The sequence below is a fragment of the Anolis carolinensis genome, chromosome 4, assembly GCF_035594765.1.
Source record: "Anolis carolinensis isolate JA03-04 chromosome 4, rAnoCar3.1.pri, whole genome shotgun sequence".
Taxonomy (NCBI): Eukaryota; Metazoa; Chordata; class Lepidosauria; order Squamata; family Dactyloidae; genus Anolis; species Anolis carolinensis.
In genome coordinates, this window is record NC_085844.1 from 62059274 (window position 1) to 62073031 (window position 13758).

General features: G+C 39.2%; 1 protein-coding gene across 1 annotated transcript in view; it reads right to left on the minus strand.

Moving 5' to 3' along the window:
- Positions 1 to 11656, minus strand: part of apcdd1 (APC down-regulated 1) — a 39719-nt gene extending 28063 nt beyond the window's left edge. Inside the window, exon 1 of the mRNA XM_008118189.3 lies at positions 11120 to 11656. Coding sequence (XP_008116396.1) covers positions 11120 to 11174 — 55 coding nt within the window. The 5' untranslated portion in view covers positions 11175 to 11656. The remainder of the gene's footprint in view (positions 1 to 11119) is intronic.
- Positions 11657 to 13758: the final 2102 nt, after the last annotated feature.

Here is a 13758-nt window from a genome sequence, read left to right on the forward strand (position 1 = left end):
GGCAAAACCTTGTTTATGGCTGCACCAGATTCTGGAACTTTCTTCCTATAGAAGTTGGAATGACCATTACTATCTTCCTGTTGCTGACAGAGTTTTTAGAAATGAAGAGTATTTTTTAAACAAAAGAGTATTTAAGAAGGTAGTGTGTTTTTTCATTGTAGAGGTTAAAACTGCTTTTAATAATTTTTAACTGAATGTTTTCAATTGGTTTTGGTGTCACACATGGTTTAATCCCATTTTCATGTTAGTTTTTGTATGCTTTAATTATGGTATATTGCACTCTTTTCAATTTGTCAACCATCTTGAGTCACACAGGTGATATATATATACAGTAGAGTCTCACTTATCCAAGCCTCGCTTATCCAAGCCTCTGGATAATCCAAGCCATTTTTGTAGTCAATGTTTTCAATATATCGTGATATTTTGTTGCTAAATTCGTAAATACAGTAATTACAACATAACATTACTGCGCATTGAACTACTTTTTCTGTCAAATTTGTTGTATAACATGATGTTTTGGTGCTTAATTTGTCAAATCATAACCTATTTTGATGTTGAATAGGCTTTTCCTTAATCCCTCCTTATTATCCAAGATATTCGCTTATCCAAGCTTCTGCCGGCCCGTTTAGCTTGGATAAGTGAGACTCTACTGTATATATATAAATTCACTTTCATTAGTGCTGTTTCTGGGTAAAGGTTAAGGCACTTCCTCTTCTTTTCCAAGTGAATTAGAGGTGAGAAGTTCTATAAGTCCCTCTATTTCGGGTGGAATTATTTTTACATCTGTCTTGCTATTGATATAGAGACGTAAACCCTGTGCTTGTCTTTAGGCTTGGATTGTTGTTATTAGTCCCACTCAGAACTATCTTATTTGTTTGCTTGTTTGCTTTATTTATACTCTGTTTTTCTCTCAATATGGGACGCATCAATACAGTTATTCATATCTGAATCACATATGTATATCAATAAGAGGTGATTAAAGTAAGCAACTGACTTTCAAAAGTTAAATGAAGAATTCCTCTCCTACCAAAATCTAAACAAATTGCACAAGGAAATACTTTAATTTTGTTTTTTTTAAAAAATATTAAATTATAACACTTATATATTTTAACACCTGGACCCTGATATAATGTCTTATATTATGTGAGAAATAATTTAATTTAATTTAATGAAAAGACAAATGTACCATTATCAACTATCATACTTCCAGGTTTCACCGGATAACATACCAGATAAATGTAAGAATATGGATAGTTACTTTGAAAATCAAAAGGAATAAGGTTTTAGGGCCTTTACAGATTCCTTTTCGCTCAATGTGATTTTCATATCTAAAATGAATAAATCCTAGAAACAATAATTACAACCCAAATACTGCTTCATTTTTAACATTCTTCTGAGGGAAAGAAATATACTGCCTATTAAATTGCCCAAAGAACCTTTGTTCAGGGCTGTGGATAAATGCAGTATGGCAATAAATGAATGATCATCATCATAAAACAACTTAAGCATAACTCACTGACATTCCAGACTGCAAAGATAGTAGGAGTTATATGAGAAAAAAGCAATTACCTAACCTCAAATATTTCATGAACCTGAAATACTCAGTAATGCTGCAGCAAGCTAAATTTTAAGGAATGAAACCAACAATAAGGCATGTGCATTTATTTCACACACACAAAAACTGGAAAAATTATATGGAAAGGTTGTATGTCTGGTTTGTTTTACAATCTCTGAATATTAGATACATTATCTAAATGATTTTGAATTTATGGAGTCCTATCTTGGGTGAAAAATGGGATACACATTAATTAAAAAATCGTATTAAAAGTTTCAGGAGGTGAATGATTTAGTACATGACATCTCAAACTTTTGTGGAATCTGATTTAAGTGGAGAAAACCAGGACAATGGTTATGTTCCAGCTGCAAGCATCCTTTGACATTAAACAAGTTTTATTCTGACCTATGACTCCAAGAAGTTTTCTATGCTGGAGATATATATTTAAATACAGTATAAAAATTAATGTGTGTCTTGGCTGAATAGATTTTCCTCCCTTTTTAAATATCCAGCAGGTAAGCAAACTAAACCACTTCAAAAAGGTATGCTAGAGTTTTAATTTGTATTTATGCAAATATTTATAATATATTCCTAGATTGGAAAATATTGCCCAGCTGGCTGAAACACAGCTATATGACCTAAATATCTCAAAGTTCTTCCTTTTAATTATTATTTGGCTAGCTGTTGATGAATGTTTGTAGGTGGTTAAGGGATTAGAGTGGTAACTGTGAAATCAGTTCTCAATAGTGCGGTCCAAAAGGCAAATTTCATTTCAGTTTGCCTTCACAGAAGCAATATATAATCAAACACTGAGAAGTTACACTGGCTCTCCTACAGAATTGCTAGAGAACTTTATGCCCATTTCTGAGTGTTCCTTTTTACAGATGCCCCAGATGTTTGTAAAACAAAAGAAAAATGTGAAAGAAGTGTAGAGGACACATTAGGGAAGGAAGGGAAAAGTTGCTTTATGTTTGGAACTAAGAAAACTGCAAGGATGTAAAAAAAAACCTTCCAGATTAGACTCAGAGTCCACTAAGGCAATGATCTTCTCTCTGGCATAGTGTATGCTGGATGGGTCCCAGGATGGATCAGAGGCAGGAGGGAGTGCCATTGGCTTTTTCCTATTTATGCTGTTCAAAACTATTTGTTTTGATTGATCATACTATGCATGTAAAGTTTAGAGAGATTAAGAGCATATGTATACGATTGTTAATTTACACAAAGGGGCAGCTTTACACTCAACAAATACTTAGGTTAGATTTCTCCCCTAGTGAATATCATAGGTTCTTTAATGTCTTTTTATGTTAAGGTTCATAATATACAATACAACCTTCTCCTGTCTTTATCATGCACAATAATGTTACTTGGAAGACTACCTTGGAGAGTGGTTTACTCTATTTCATTAAGGATTTATAAGCAGACATTGCATGGTCAGCACTCAGGACTACTATATCATCATCATCATCATCATCATCATCATCATATATTATAATATTTATTTATACCTCGCTTTAGCTCTCCCCAAAAGGACTCAAAGCGGCAATTGATTCTTGCACAGGCAGTGAGCTGGACTAATTTATCTTTGGGAGCCATTCTAACTCTGTGATTCTGTAACTCAGATTGAGCTATTGATAGTCCAATGTACTAAAGTATTAAGAAAAACTAACTAAAGAAGAGAAATTGTCCAAAGCCCTTAAGTACTACAGATCACAAAAATTCAATAAAAAATTAAAACAACCATGACTGATGATACTCACTCAAATATAGCTTTCACTCACAATACTGTTGTAGACCTGTCTTTTTCAGCTTTCCCCCCCAGTGCAAACATAAAAAATGGCTGCTGCAAGCTTCCCTGCTCCATTTACTTATTTCAGAAGGTAAATCCACACTTGACTCACCTGAACAACTAAAGACTATGTAGATGTTCCCAGGGATCACTAACCACAGGCCTGTTTATAGCCTTCTGTGGTTTGAATTTCCACTTGGGCTGCCACAATAACTATCACAATGCCTAATGGTACTGTCAAATGGAATGAGCAGATTACATTGCCCATCCCATTATCATTTAATCATTCTTAAATATTAAGACTTTTAAAGTGTCCTAACTTGGTCCTTCCTAGTGTATTCTGGGAAGGTATTTGTTCCCCTCTAATTTTCCTAATCTCAGGTCAATGAAGATAAAGGTCCCATAATAATACTTCTAATATCCATCATTTGTGGGTTTGTCTTATTACTTTTGAAAGCCCTCTAAGACAGTGGTTCTCAACGTGTGTCCAGGTATTTTGGCCTACAACTACCAGCTGTTAGAATTTCTGGGAGTTGAAGGCCAAAACATCTGGGGACCCACTGGTTGAGAACCACTACTCTAAGAAGATGGACACCATCAAATCCTGTCTTTTGCAAAAAAGATCATTGGGTAATTCTGACTTCTAAAATTACTAAGGAAAATTAAGAAAGTCACAGCAATGTTGATTTCAATGCTATCTCACTGCAACAACAGGGAGCCTTCTAAACAGGACAAATGTGTAAAGAGGTTGCAATGTGGCATTTATTAATATCTGAGATTATATATATATATATATATATATATATATATATATATATATATATAAACAATGCTTCTGTTTCTGTGTATTTTGTTGTGGCAATAATACTTACATTAAAGATGGGCCAAATGCCTTTTTCTGAAAGAAATCTTATGATACTTTCTTTAAGAAAGAAGGCTTAGACCAAAGTGTCACCTTTTGGGTAGCACATCTTACAGAGTACTGAAAAGGGCACATAATCCTAGACCTGAACATTGCAAAAGGTTTTTGGTTTCATATCTTTTTCTTAAATCCTTTTTATTGATGCAATTTCTAATACACTACAATTAAAATTCTAAAGGGAAGGTTTTGGGACGGGCAGGTGGGTGTAGGAAAAGTGTAAGGGATAGAAGGGGTGGGAAAGGAAAATGGGATCAGGAGTAGGGTTTTGGGGGGAGGGGTAACTTTTAGGAGTGTGTGTGTGGGGGGGGGGGGGGACGACTGGCCCTGGGGCCAGAGGAAAGCAAACTAAGTTTTTGGTTTCATATCAAAAGGAACACTTCCCAAAGACACATAGAGAATTTTACAACTTAATCTGAAGCATGTACTTGCAAAAGCAAAGGCTATCAAGTTCTTCTTAGTAAACAGGCTTGAGATAGGATTGCAGTCTTAGGGTACAGAGGCAAGAATACAGAGAAATAAAGTACAAAAAGAGTTTCATGCATAAGAGTAAAGCTATCAGATAACAAGAGTTTACTTCTGGTCTTTAAAAATGTATTGATATCAAGTGTCACTGATATAAACATAATGTCTTCATTCAACATGTTTAAGAACAACCCATGGGGTGAACACTTATCTACAAAAAAAATCTTCATATTTTTGCTAAGTGACTATGACCTCAACAAATTGATTCTCTCCTATTCCATTTCATGTTTTCCCCAAATGTTCCCATCCAATGACAATGTAGTCCACATGTGCGTATACAGGGGAGTGAGGGAGACAAAGCTCCCCATTATTTCAACTTCTCTCAGCAGTGGCTGGTTTGATCTGATTATTGCCCCTGATTTGTTTCACATTTCAGCCAAAGTTTAAAACAGCCCTGTAATCCCAAGCAGATGATCCTGTGAGTCTAACCCTATAATTATACCTTCTCTCCTTACTTAGCCTCTAACTTCAACCTTTCCGTTTTGACTTCTAGACACCCAGATGAGAGAATTTTAAAGTATAGTACACCTTGGCATCCAGGCAGGTCTTTCTCAACTAGATGTATTTACAGAGTCTGTATATGCTGTAGTGAGTAAGATGGAAGGGGGAGTCTTTTGATGAACAAGTTCTTTGCCTATAAAAAAAGGCAGGATATACAGAAAAGTTGTAAACATTGCTCTTTGTGGTATCTGGGTACTTTCAGTGTCCAAGCCAAGAGGGAAAGTAATTTCTAAAACTATTTCAAATAAGTGTGCAGATGAGTTTCTGAATCTTTAGATATCAACAGTGCATAAAATTAGGCATGTAACTGAGTAAAGTTATCTGAATAATGCAGTTAAGTTTTCAGAGATATTGACTCTCCACAGCTGTCACTAGGAAAAAATGGAACCGTGATGCTTAGCCTCTCCAAAAATTCAGTGATGCATTTAGATGGTAAATTCATAATCAGCTTGATACCAATTCATTTTATATTGGACAGCAATTCTGCAACAATGTTAAGTCTCTCAGTAAACATTTCCAACATACGTTATTTAAAGGCCACTTAGCAAGAAGAGGCATACCTCGTGGCCATCCATATGTAGCTGGTCTATAACTTCCACTATTCCCTAACCACAATTCATGCTGAATGAGGTTGAGAAGACTTAGGTAGCACTGGAGTAGCATTTCAAAGATAGAAAAATCATGCTGGTAAACTAGCAAAGATTGCTGGAAACACTAAACAAAGCTCCTACAAAAGATGCCCTACCTTACAAACCTTTCTGAATTCTTTGATAGCATCAGACTTGCAGATTTTATAATATGTTATATATTATATATATTCTGAAAAGAAAATAATCAAAATTGCTCAGCAAAAGGTTTATGTGGTTTGTGAGTAGTAATGAAGTAAGTGGGTAAGCTAGTGCTCTTAACAGAGCAGTAACTGATTAAAAAAGAAGAGGTATAAAACTCATGGACACTGTAAGAGAGAATTCTTGTATCTCTTTTGAGATTCCTCAACATGCTGCGAGGAGACAGCTCATAATAAATGGCAAGCTAAAGTAGATTTTAATATAAAACTAATTTATTCCAAATGTAGAGTTTTATGCTCTTCACATTGAATGTGTTGGCAACAAGATACCAAACAAAATTCAATATAAGGAAACATAAACTACTGCACATTTAGGATATAAAACTCCTAGTCACATATACATGGTGAAATTTTAAAAGGTTGTGACTACAATGAGTTTTTTCAAACTTTGAGTGGATAACTCTATTAAAAGATCAAAGAAGTCTGTTGGAATAGTTAAAAAAGACAAATTTAATATTAAGGATTGTTAGATAAAGTACTGAAAAGAAGAATCCCACTATCAATAACGCACTTACACAAATGTAAACTGTTGTCACATTTGTAATTCTGCATTCATCTTCTATCTCATGGCCACCTTCCATGAGAAAAGAATAAAGCTTTAATTTTAGAAAGCAATTAAAGGATAGTGTGACAGAGCTTTATAAAAACATGAGTAGTGTGGAAGACATGGATAGATTCCCACCCAGTAGGGTAGCCAGGATTTTGATTCGGGGGGGGGGGGGGGGAGCTGAGTCTGGGTGAGACAGGATCTACCCTAGCAAACCTTTTGTATTGTTATCCCAATACCCCCATGCATATGGGATATATTGAGCATGGTGATTAGATCATGATATGAATAAACATAACAGTTTAAATAATAAATGTAAGGCCTTCTCGCAGACCGCCCTGAGAATTTCAGGGGGGGGGGGTGAAGCCCCTCAAGCCCCCCCCCCCCCCCCCCCCCCCCGCTACATGCCTGTATTATCTCTCATAAGAGTGTATGCTTTCTCCTCAAATAAATCAACTGGCAGGAGATCCAGGACAGACTGAATTAACCACATCAAATCACCAACACATCATTTACAGAGCTGGCTTTCACAACATGTGGCAATGACCATTGATTCTAGAAGGCTTTAAAAATATTTGACAAAATGTGTTTACCAGTGGCTAAGGAGATCTCCTCCTTAAGAGATAGTGTACTTAGGAATACAGGTTTCTAAGTAGTAAGACTTTCCTCTTGGGAGCCAGAGTTGTTTAGTAGTTTGAATTTTGAGCTACAACTCTGGAAAATAGGGTTTGAATCCCTGCTCAGCCATGGAAACACACCAAGACACTTTGGGCAAGCCATAAACTCTCAGCTTCAGATGAAGGCAAGGGCAACAATTCTTGCCAAGAAAACCCCTGATAGGACATTGGAAGCAAATTGAAAGCACACAACCACAATTTCCATCATGGCTTCCTTATAGACTTTTCAGCTAGTCATGATAACATCATCTCTAACACATCAATTTTTGATCTGATTCACCTGAGTTATTCACATGAGCATGCTTTTTTTTTTTTGCACAGAACTAAATGTTTGCAGTGGTTTCATTTTTTAATTACAATGATTAAGAAACTTAGTTATAGTCCAGACTGTTTGTTCCAAACCAGTGCCACTGAAGTCAATGAAAAAGTGTGAGCCTGTGAACTGAGGTGCTTTCCAGGTGCTCATGCATATCGAATTCAACATATGCTCTACATTTGGGTCACAGACTTCTGAATGCAGACAGTTGAGAAAACGTAAGCAGTGTATGCTATAAAATGTACAAAAAACCCACATTTTTGGTCATGGGTAGACATGTGTATTTTCCCTAAATGTAATTTGTACCTTTTAACAACAGCCCCACACACCCGGAATCACGCAACAGACAACTGATCACACAATAGCCTTGTACTAGTTTAAGCAACTCAGTCTATGGAATGAAACACAAAAGTTTGCCTATTCTGACTGGTCAGAAGTAGTTTATCAGTTTTTCCATAGAACAGAGAGATCTTGCCACTTGCAAACATGTGAATAACGCTAACCCTCTGCTGTTTGTTGCAACTGACAAAGGGTAGTAATAAAATAGTTAAAATACAGCTTTCTGTTGTGGATAGCTGTGAATCTAAAATGAAATGACAGAAGGAAATACACATGTTATTATTTGATACACAGCAAGATTAGTACACAGCAAACAAGATCACTATGCAGGCTGTTGTACTGGATCACACATCTGACACTTTCCAAGTGTCTGGGACTATGTGATATATTGGTGGATAAAGTGTACATATTATTATTATTATTATTATTATTATTATTATTATTATTATTATTATTAAATATAGTATGAGTACTGTGTATGACAATTTACAGAAATAAAGTAAAAAAAAAACCCTTCTGTAAATTGTGTATGAAAATTTAAAGAAATAAAGCCAAAAACCCCTTTGAAAAATGACCCAGGTCCCGCTACACTGTATCCTGCTTGTTGATATTAATGATTGTTTTTATTGATGTTGATGTTTTTTACTGGGATAATTGTTTTATTGCTTTGTTACTGTTATTTGTTTGTTTTATCGGGCCTGGCCCCATGTAAGCCGCCCCGAGTCCCTTCGGGGAGATGGGGCGGGGTATAAAAATAAAGTTGTTGTTATTATTATTATTATTATTATTATTATTATTATTATTATTATTATTATTATTATTATATAATCCAGATTATCAAAGCAGATACTCCACATTATCTGCTTTGAACTGGATTATATGAGTCTACACTGCCATATAATCCAGTTGAAAGCAGATAATCTGGATGGCAGTCCCTAAAACTGTCAAGGGAGAAACAACAATGCCCTGCTCTTATTATTTATTACAAAGAAAATCCATTGCAGTTTGAGTGTCCCTTATCTGGAATTCCAATGAAGCCGAGGTGCCGCAATGGGTTAAACTCTTGTGCTGGCTGAACTGCTGACCTGAAAGTTGCTGGTTTGAATAGCTGAGATGGGGTGAGCTCCCATCTGTCAGCTCTAGCTTGTGAGGACATGAGAGAAGCCTTCTATCTAAAACATCAGGGCGTCTCCTGGGCAACGTCTCTATAGACAGCCAATTCTCTCATATTAGAAGCGACTTGCGATATGTTCTCAAGTTGCTTCTGACACGTATAAAAAAAACAAATCTGGAATTCCAAAATCAGAAATACTCAAAAAATCAAAATTATCCACATGGGTTAAACTTAAGGCAGTGACCCTTCCAGACAAGCCCTATATCCCAGTATCTGATCCCAAGTTTTCTGTTTATCCCAGATTATATGGCAGTGCGGACTCATATAATCCAGTTTAAAGCAGAAAACTTGATATCAGATCCTGGGATATGGGGCCCATCTGGAAGGGATCCTCTTTGCTTTCTAATAACTCAGGGCCCTTCCACACAGCCATATAACCCAGAATATCAAGGCAGAAAATCCCACAATATCTGTTTTGAACTGGGTGGTCTGAGTCCACACTGCCATATATCCCAGTTCGAAGCAGATAATGTGGGATTTTATTCAGCTGTGTGGAAGGGGATTCAGTGTACACCAACTTTTGTTCCATGCACACAATCATGAAAAATACTGTGAATTGAATAACCTCCAGCCTGCATGTGAAAGGTGTGTATGAAACATAAAGGCATCTCATATTTCGACTTGGGTCCCATCTCTAAGGGCCCTTCCACACAGCCATATAACCCAGAATATCAGGCAGGAAATCCCACAATGTGTTTTGAACTGGAATATCTGAGTCCACACTGCCATATATCCCAGTTCAAAGCAATGTGGGATTTTATTCAGCTGTGTGGAAGGGGCCTTAGCACACAATCAAGAAAAATACTTTGAGTATAATAATAATAATAATAATGTTAAAAGGTTTTCCCCTGACGTTAAGTCCTGTCATGTCTGATTCTGGGGGTTGGTGCTCATCTCCATTTCTAAGCCGAAGAGCTGGCGTTGTCCGTAGACACCTCCAAGGTCATGTGGCCGGCATGACTGCATGGAGCGCCGTTACCTTCCTGCTGGAGCGGTACCTATTGATCTACTCATATTTGCATGTTTTTGAACTGCTAGGTTGGCAGGAGCTGGGGCTAACAGTGGCTGCTCATTCCGCTCCCGGGATTTGAACCTGGCACCTTTTGGTCCGCAAGTTCAGCAGCTCAGCGCTTTAACGCACTGTGCCACCAGGGCCCCTAATAATAATAATAATAAGAAGTAATAATAAGTAATAATAATAATAATAAATCTTTATTTATATCCCACTTTTCGCCCTCATGGGACCCAAAGCGGTTTACAACATTAAAATCACATAAACAACAAAGTATATCACAATAATATAAACATAATAGGATAAACAGATTAAGAAAAACTCCAGAATAACCTCCAGCCTGCACATGGAAGATGTCTATGATACATAAAGGTACCTCATGTTTGGACTTAGGTCCCATCTCTAAGGGCTCTTTCATAGAATATCAAGGCAGAAATATCCCACAATATCTGCTTTGAACTGGGTGGTCTGAGTCCACACTGCCATGTATTCCAGTTCAAAGCAGATAATGTGGGATTTTATTCAGCTGTGTGGAAGGGGCCTCAGCGTACACCAACTTTTGTTCCATGCACACAATCATGAAAATTACTGCGAATAGAATAACCTCCAGCCTGCACGTGAAAGGTGTGTATGAAACATAAAGGCACCTCATATTTCGACTTGGGTCCCATCTCTAAGGCTCCTTCCACACAGCCATATAACCCAGAATATCCAGGCAGGAAATCCCACAATATCTGTTTTGCACTGGGTGGTCTGAGTCCACACTGCCATATATCCCAGTTAAAAGTAGAAAATGTGGGGTTTTATTCAGCTGTGTGGAAGGGGGCTTAGATTGTGAACCTGTATACAAACAACACAAATTTTGGGTGAGGGACACTCAATGAGCCCCAATGTCTTCTGCAGCAGGAGGAGAAGGCTCACCTTGCAAGAGGAGGGCGAGGGACAGGTATCTCACTAGGAGGCACGGGCAGGACATGTCTCCGGTGGCAGCTTCTTTTCTTTCCCCCTTCCTCCTTTGATTCTCCACACTTTCCTGCTTTTTTCCTTTTCTCCTCCTTCTTCTCTCGAAGCTTTGAACGCCTCCCGAAGTCAAAGTACAGTAATAATAATCCACACGCAGCAGCAGCCAAACCAAAACAACTCTCCACACAAATCCTGAGGGAAGACGGGACTCCCCGCCTCTGTTGGGGTCGAGGAAAAAAGAGGGCTCCCTTCCTTCCACTCTCCTCAGGCGATGAAGGCAGGGCTCCCCATCCCGGCGCCCCAAAATAGTGCCTCCTCCTTGTTCGTCTTCTTTTTCTCCTCAGCCCACTTTCCCCTCAGATGCCGCCTTCTCCTCCAGCCCTGGCTGCTGCGGCTTCTCTTCTGAAGAGGAGAGCGGCGGCGGAGGCAACTCCCCTTCATATTTCCCCTTCGAGGCAGTGGAAGCGGAGGCGGGGCCGGCGAAACCGGACACCCTTTGACTTGAAAGGCGACTGACTACAAAGGAAGGCCTCCCGCCCAAAGCGGCGCGGGGTGCCTCAGCCGTCCTCTCAGCCTCCCTCAGAGAAGGAAGCCCTTCTCACCAGGCCTCATTGGCAAGCCTGTAGCCAAGGGGGCGGTTTAGGGGTTCAAACCACCCCACAGATTTTTCAGGTCAAACAAAAAAAATATCCTGGTTTACTCCTGAACTTTAACTGGTTAACCCAGGGATACCCAAAACTTTTTAAGCAGAGGGCCAGTCCACAGTCCCTCAGAGTGTTGGGGGACCAGACTATAGTTTGGAAAAAAATTACAAATTCCTACGCACATGAAACATGAAAGAACAATACAATATTTTAAAATATGAACAATTTCCAACCAACATAAACCAATCAATGGGGCCGGGCTGTGGCGCAGGCTGTTGATAACTACAATAAATCACTCTGACCATGAGGTCATGAGTTCGAGGCCAGCCCGTGGCAGGGTGAGCACCCGTCAATTAAAAATAAAAAATAACCCCTGCTCGTTGCTGACCTAGCAACCTGAAAGACAGTTGCATCTATCAAGTAGGAAATAAGGTACCACTTATAAAGTGGGGAGGCAAGTTTAACTAATTTACGACCTGGAATGAGGAAGTGCTGTCAGAGTGGATGATGAAGCAGCTGCTCCCCCCTGTGGCCAGAATCGAACATCCCCTCAGAAGAAGGTTAAATTGCCTTTGCGTCTGTCTGTCTCGGTCTCTGTTTGATGTGTTTATGGGCATTGAATGTTTGCCCTATGTATGTATAATGTGATCCGCCCTGAGTCCCCTTCGGGGTGAGAAGGGCGGAATATAAATACTGTAAATAGATAAATAATAAATAAATCAGGATTTCAATGGGAAGCGTGGGCCTGCTTCTGGCCAACGAGATAATCAAGTTAATTAGGATTGTTGTGTGTATTCAAATCATTTCAGACTTAGGACGAGCCTAAGTCTAAAACTGAGGGTGGGGGCCAGATAAATGACTTCGGAGGCCGCATCCGGCACCCGGGCCTTAGTTTGGGGACCCCTGGGTAAACTAATTCCCCCTGCCAAGTCTATGAGAAGTCAACATTAAAGTCCCTCCAGAACTGCAAGCACTATCTCAACCCAATTTGGATTATTCACACTGTCATTACCTACCTTTCTACCAATTACCATTGCAACAGCAGCAGTAGGCGATCCCTCGGACTATGTAATCCGAGGACGATTGTCTTCCATTTCTGTTGTCTTGGGGGTGTGTCCGTAGGTGGCTGAAGAGATCTTGATCTGCATCTATTCTTGATCTTGATCTATTTTTGATCTGCATGTTCTACCACAGTGAGGACATCAGTTTCCAGGTGGAAGGCGGTCCCGGTCAGGGGTGGCTTGACAGGCTTTCTTCTTGGCATGTTTCTCCCTTAAGCCCTCCATTCGTGCCTCTTCGAACTCCGCAGCACTGCTGGTCACAGCTGACCTCCAATTAGAGCGCTCAAGGGCCAGGGCTTCCCAGTTCTCAGTGTCTATGCCACCGTTTTTAAGGTTGGCTTTAAGCCCAACTTTAAATCTCTTTTCATGCCCACCAATATTACATTTCCCGTTCTTGAGTTCGGAGTAGAGTACCTGCTTTGGGAGACGGTGATCGGGCATTCGGACAACGTGGCCAGTCCAGCAGAGTTGATGGCGTAGGAGCATCTCTTCAATGCTGGTGGTCTTTGCTTCCTCAAGCACGCTGACATTTGTCCACCTGTCTTCCCAAGAGATTTGCAGGATTTTTCTGAGGCAATGCTGATGGAAACGCTCTAGGAGTTGAGTGTGACGTCGTTAGACCGTCCACTTTTCGCAGGCGTAGAGCAGGGTTGGGAGGACAATGGCTTTATAAACAAGCACCTTGGTATCTCTATGGATGTCCCGATCATACAGCAGCAGTATGGTTAGGTGGATCTGTAATTGGTTAAATGAATGAGCCCAGAAGGTGCTCACCAATGCTTACTCTTCAGTGGACACCAAAAACAAAGTACCATCAGAACAACTTGTGTTTGCCTGAAAACTTCTTGCTAATTCACAGTGGGAAACATCTTGTTGTAACCCCTTGAAGGGG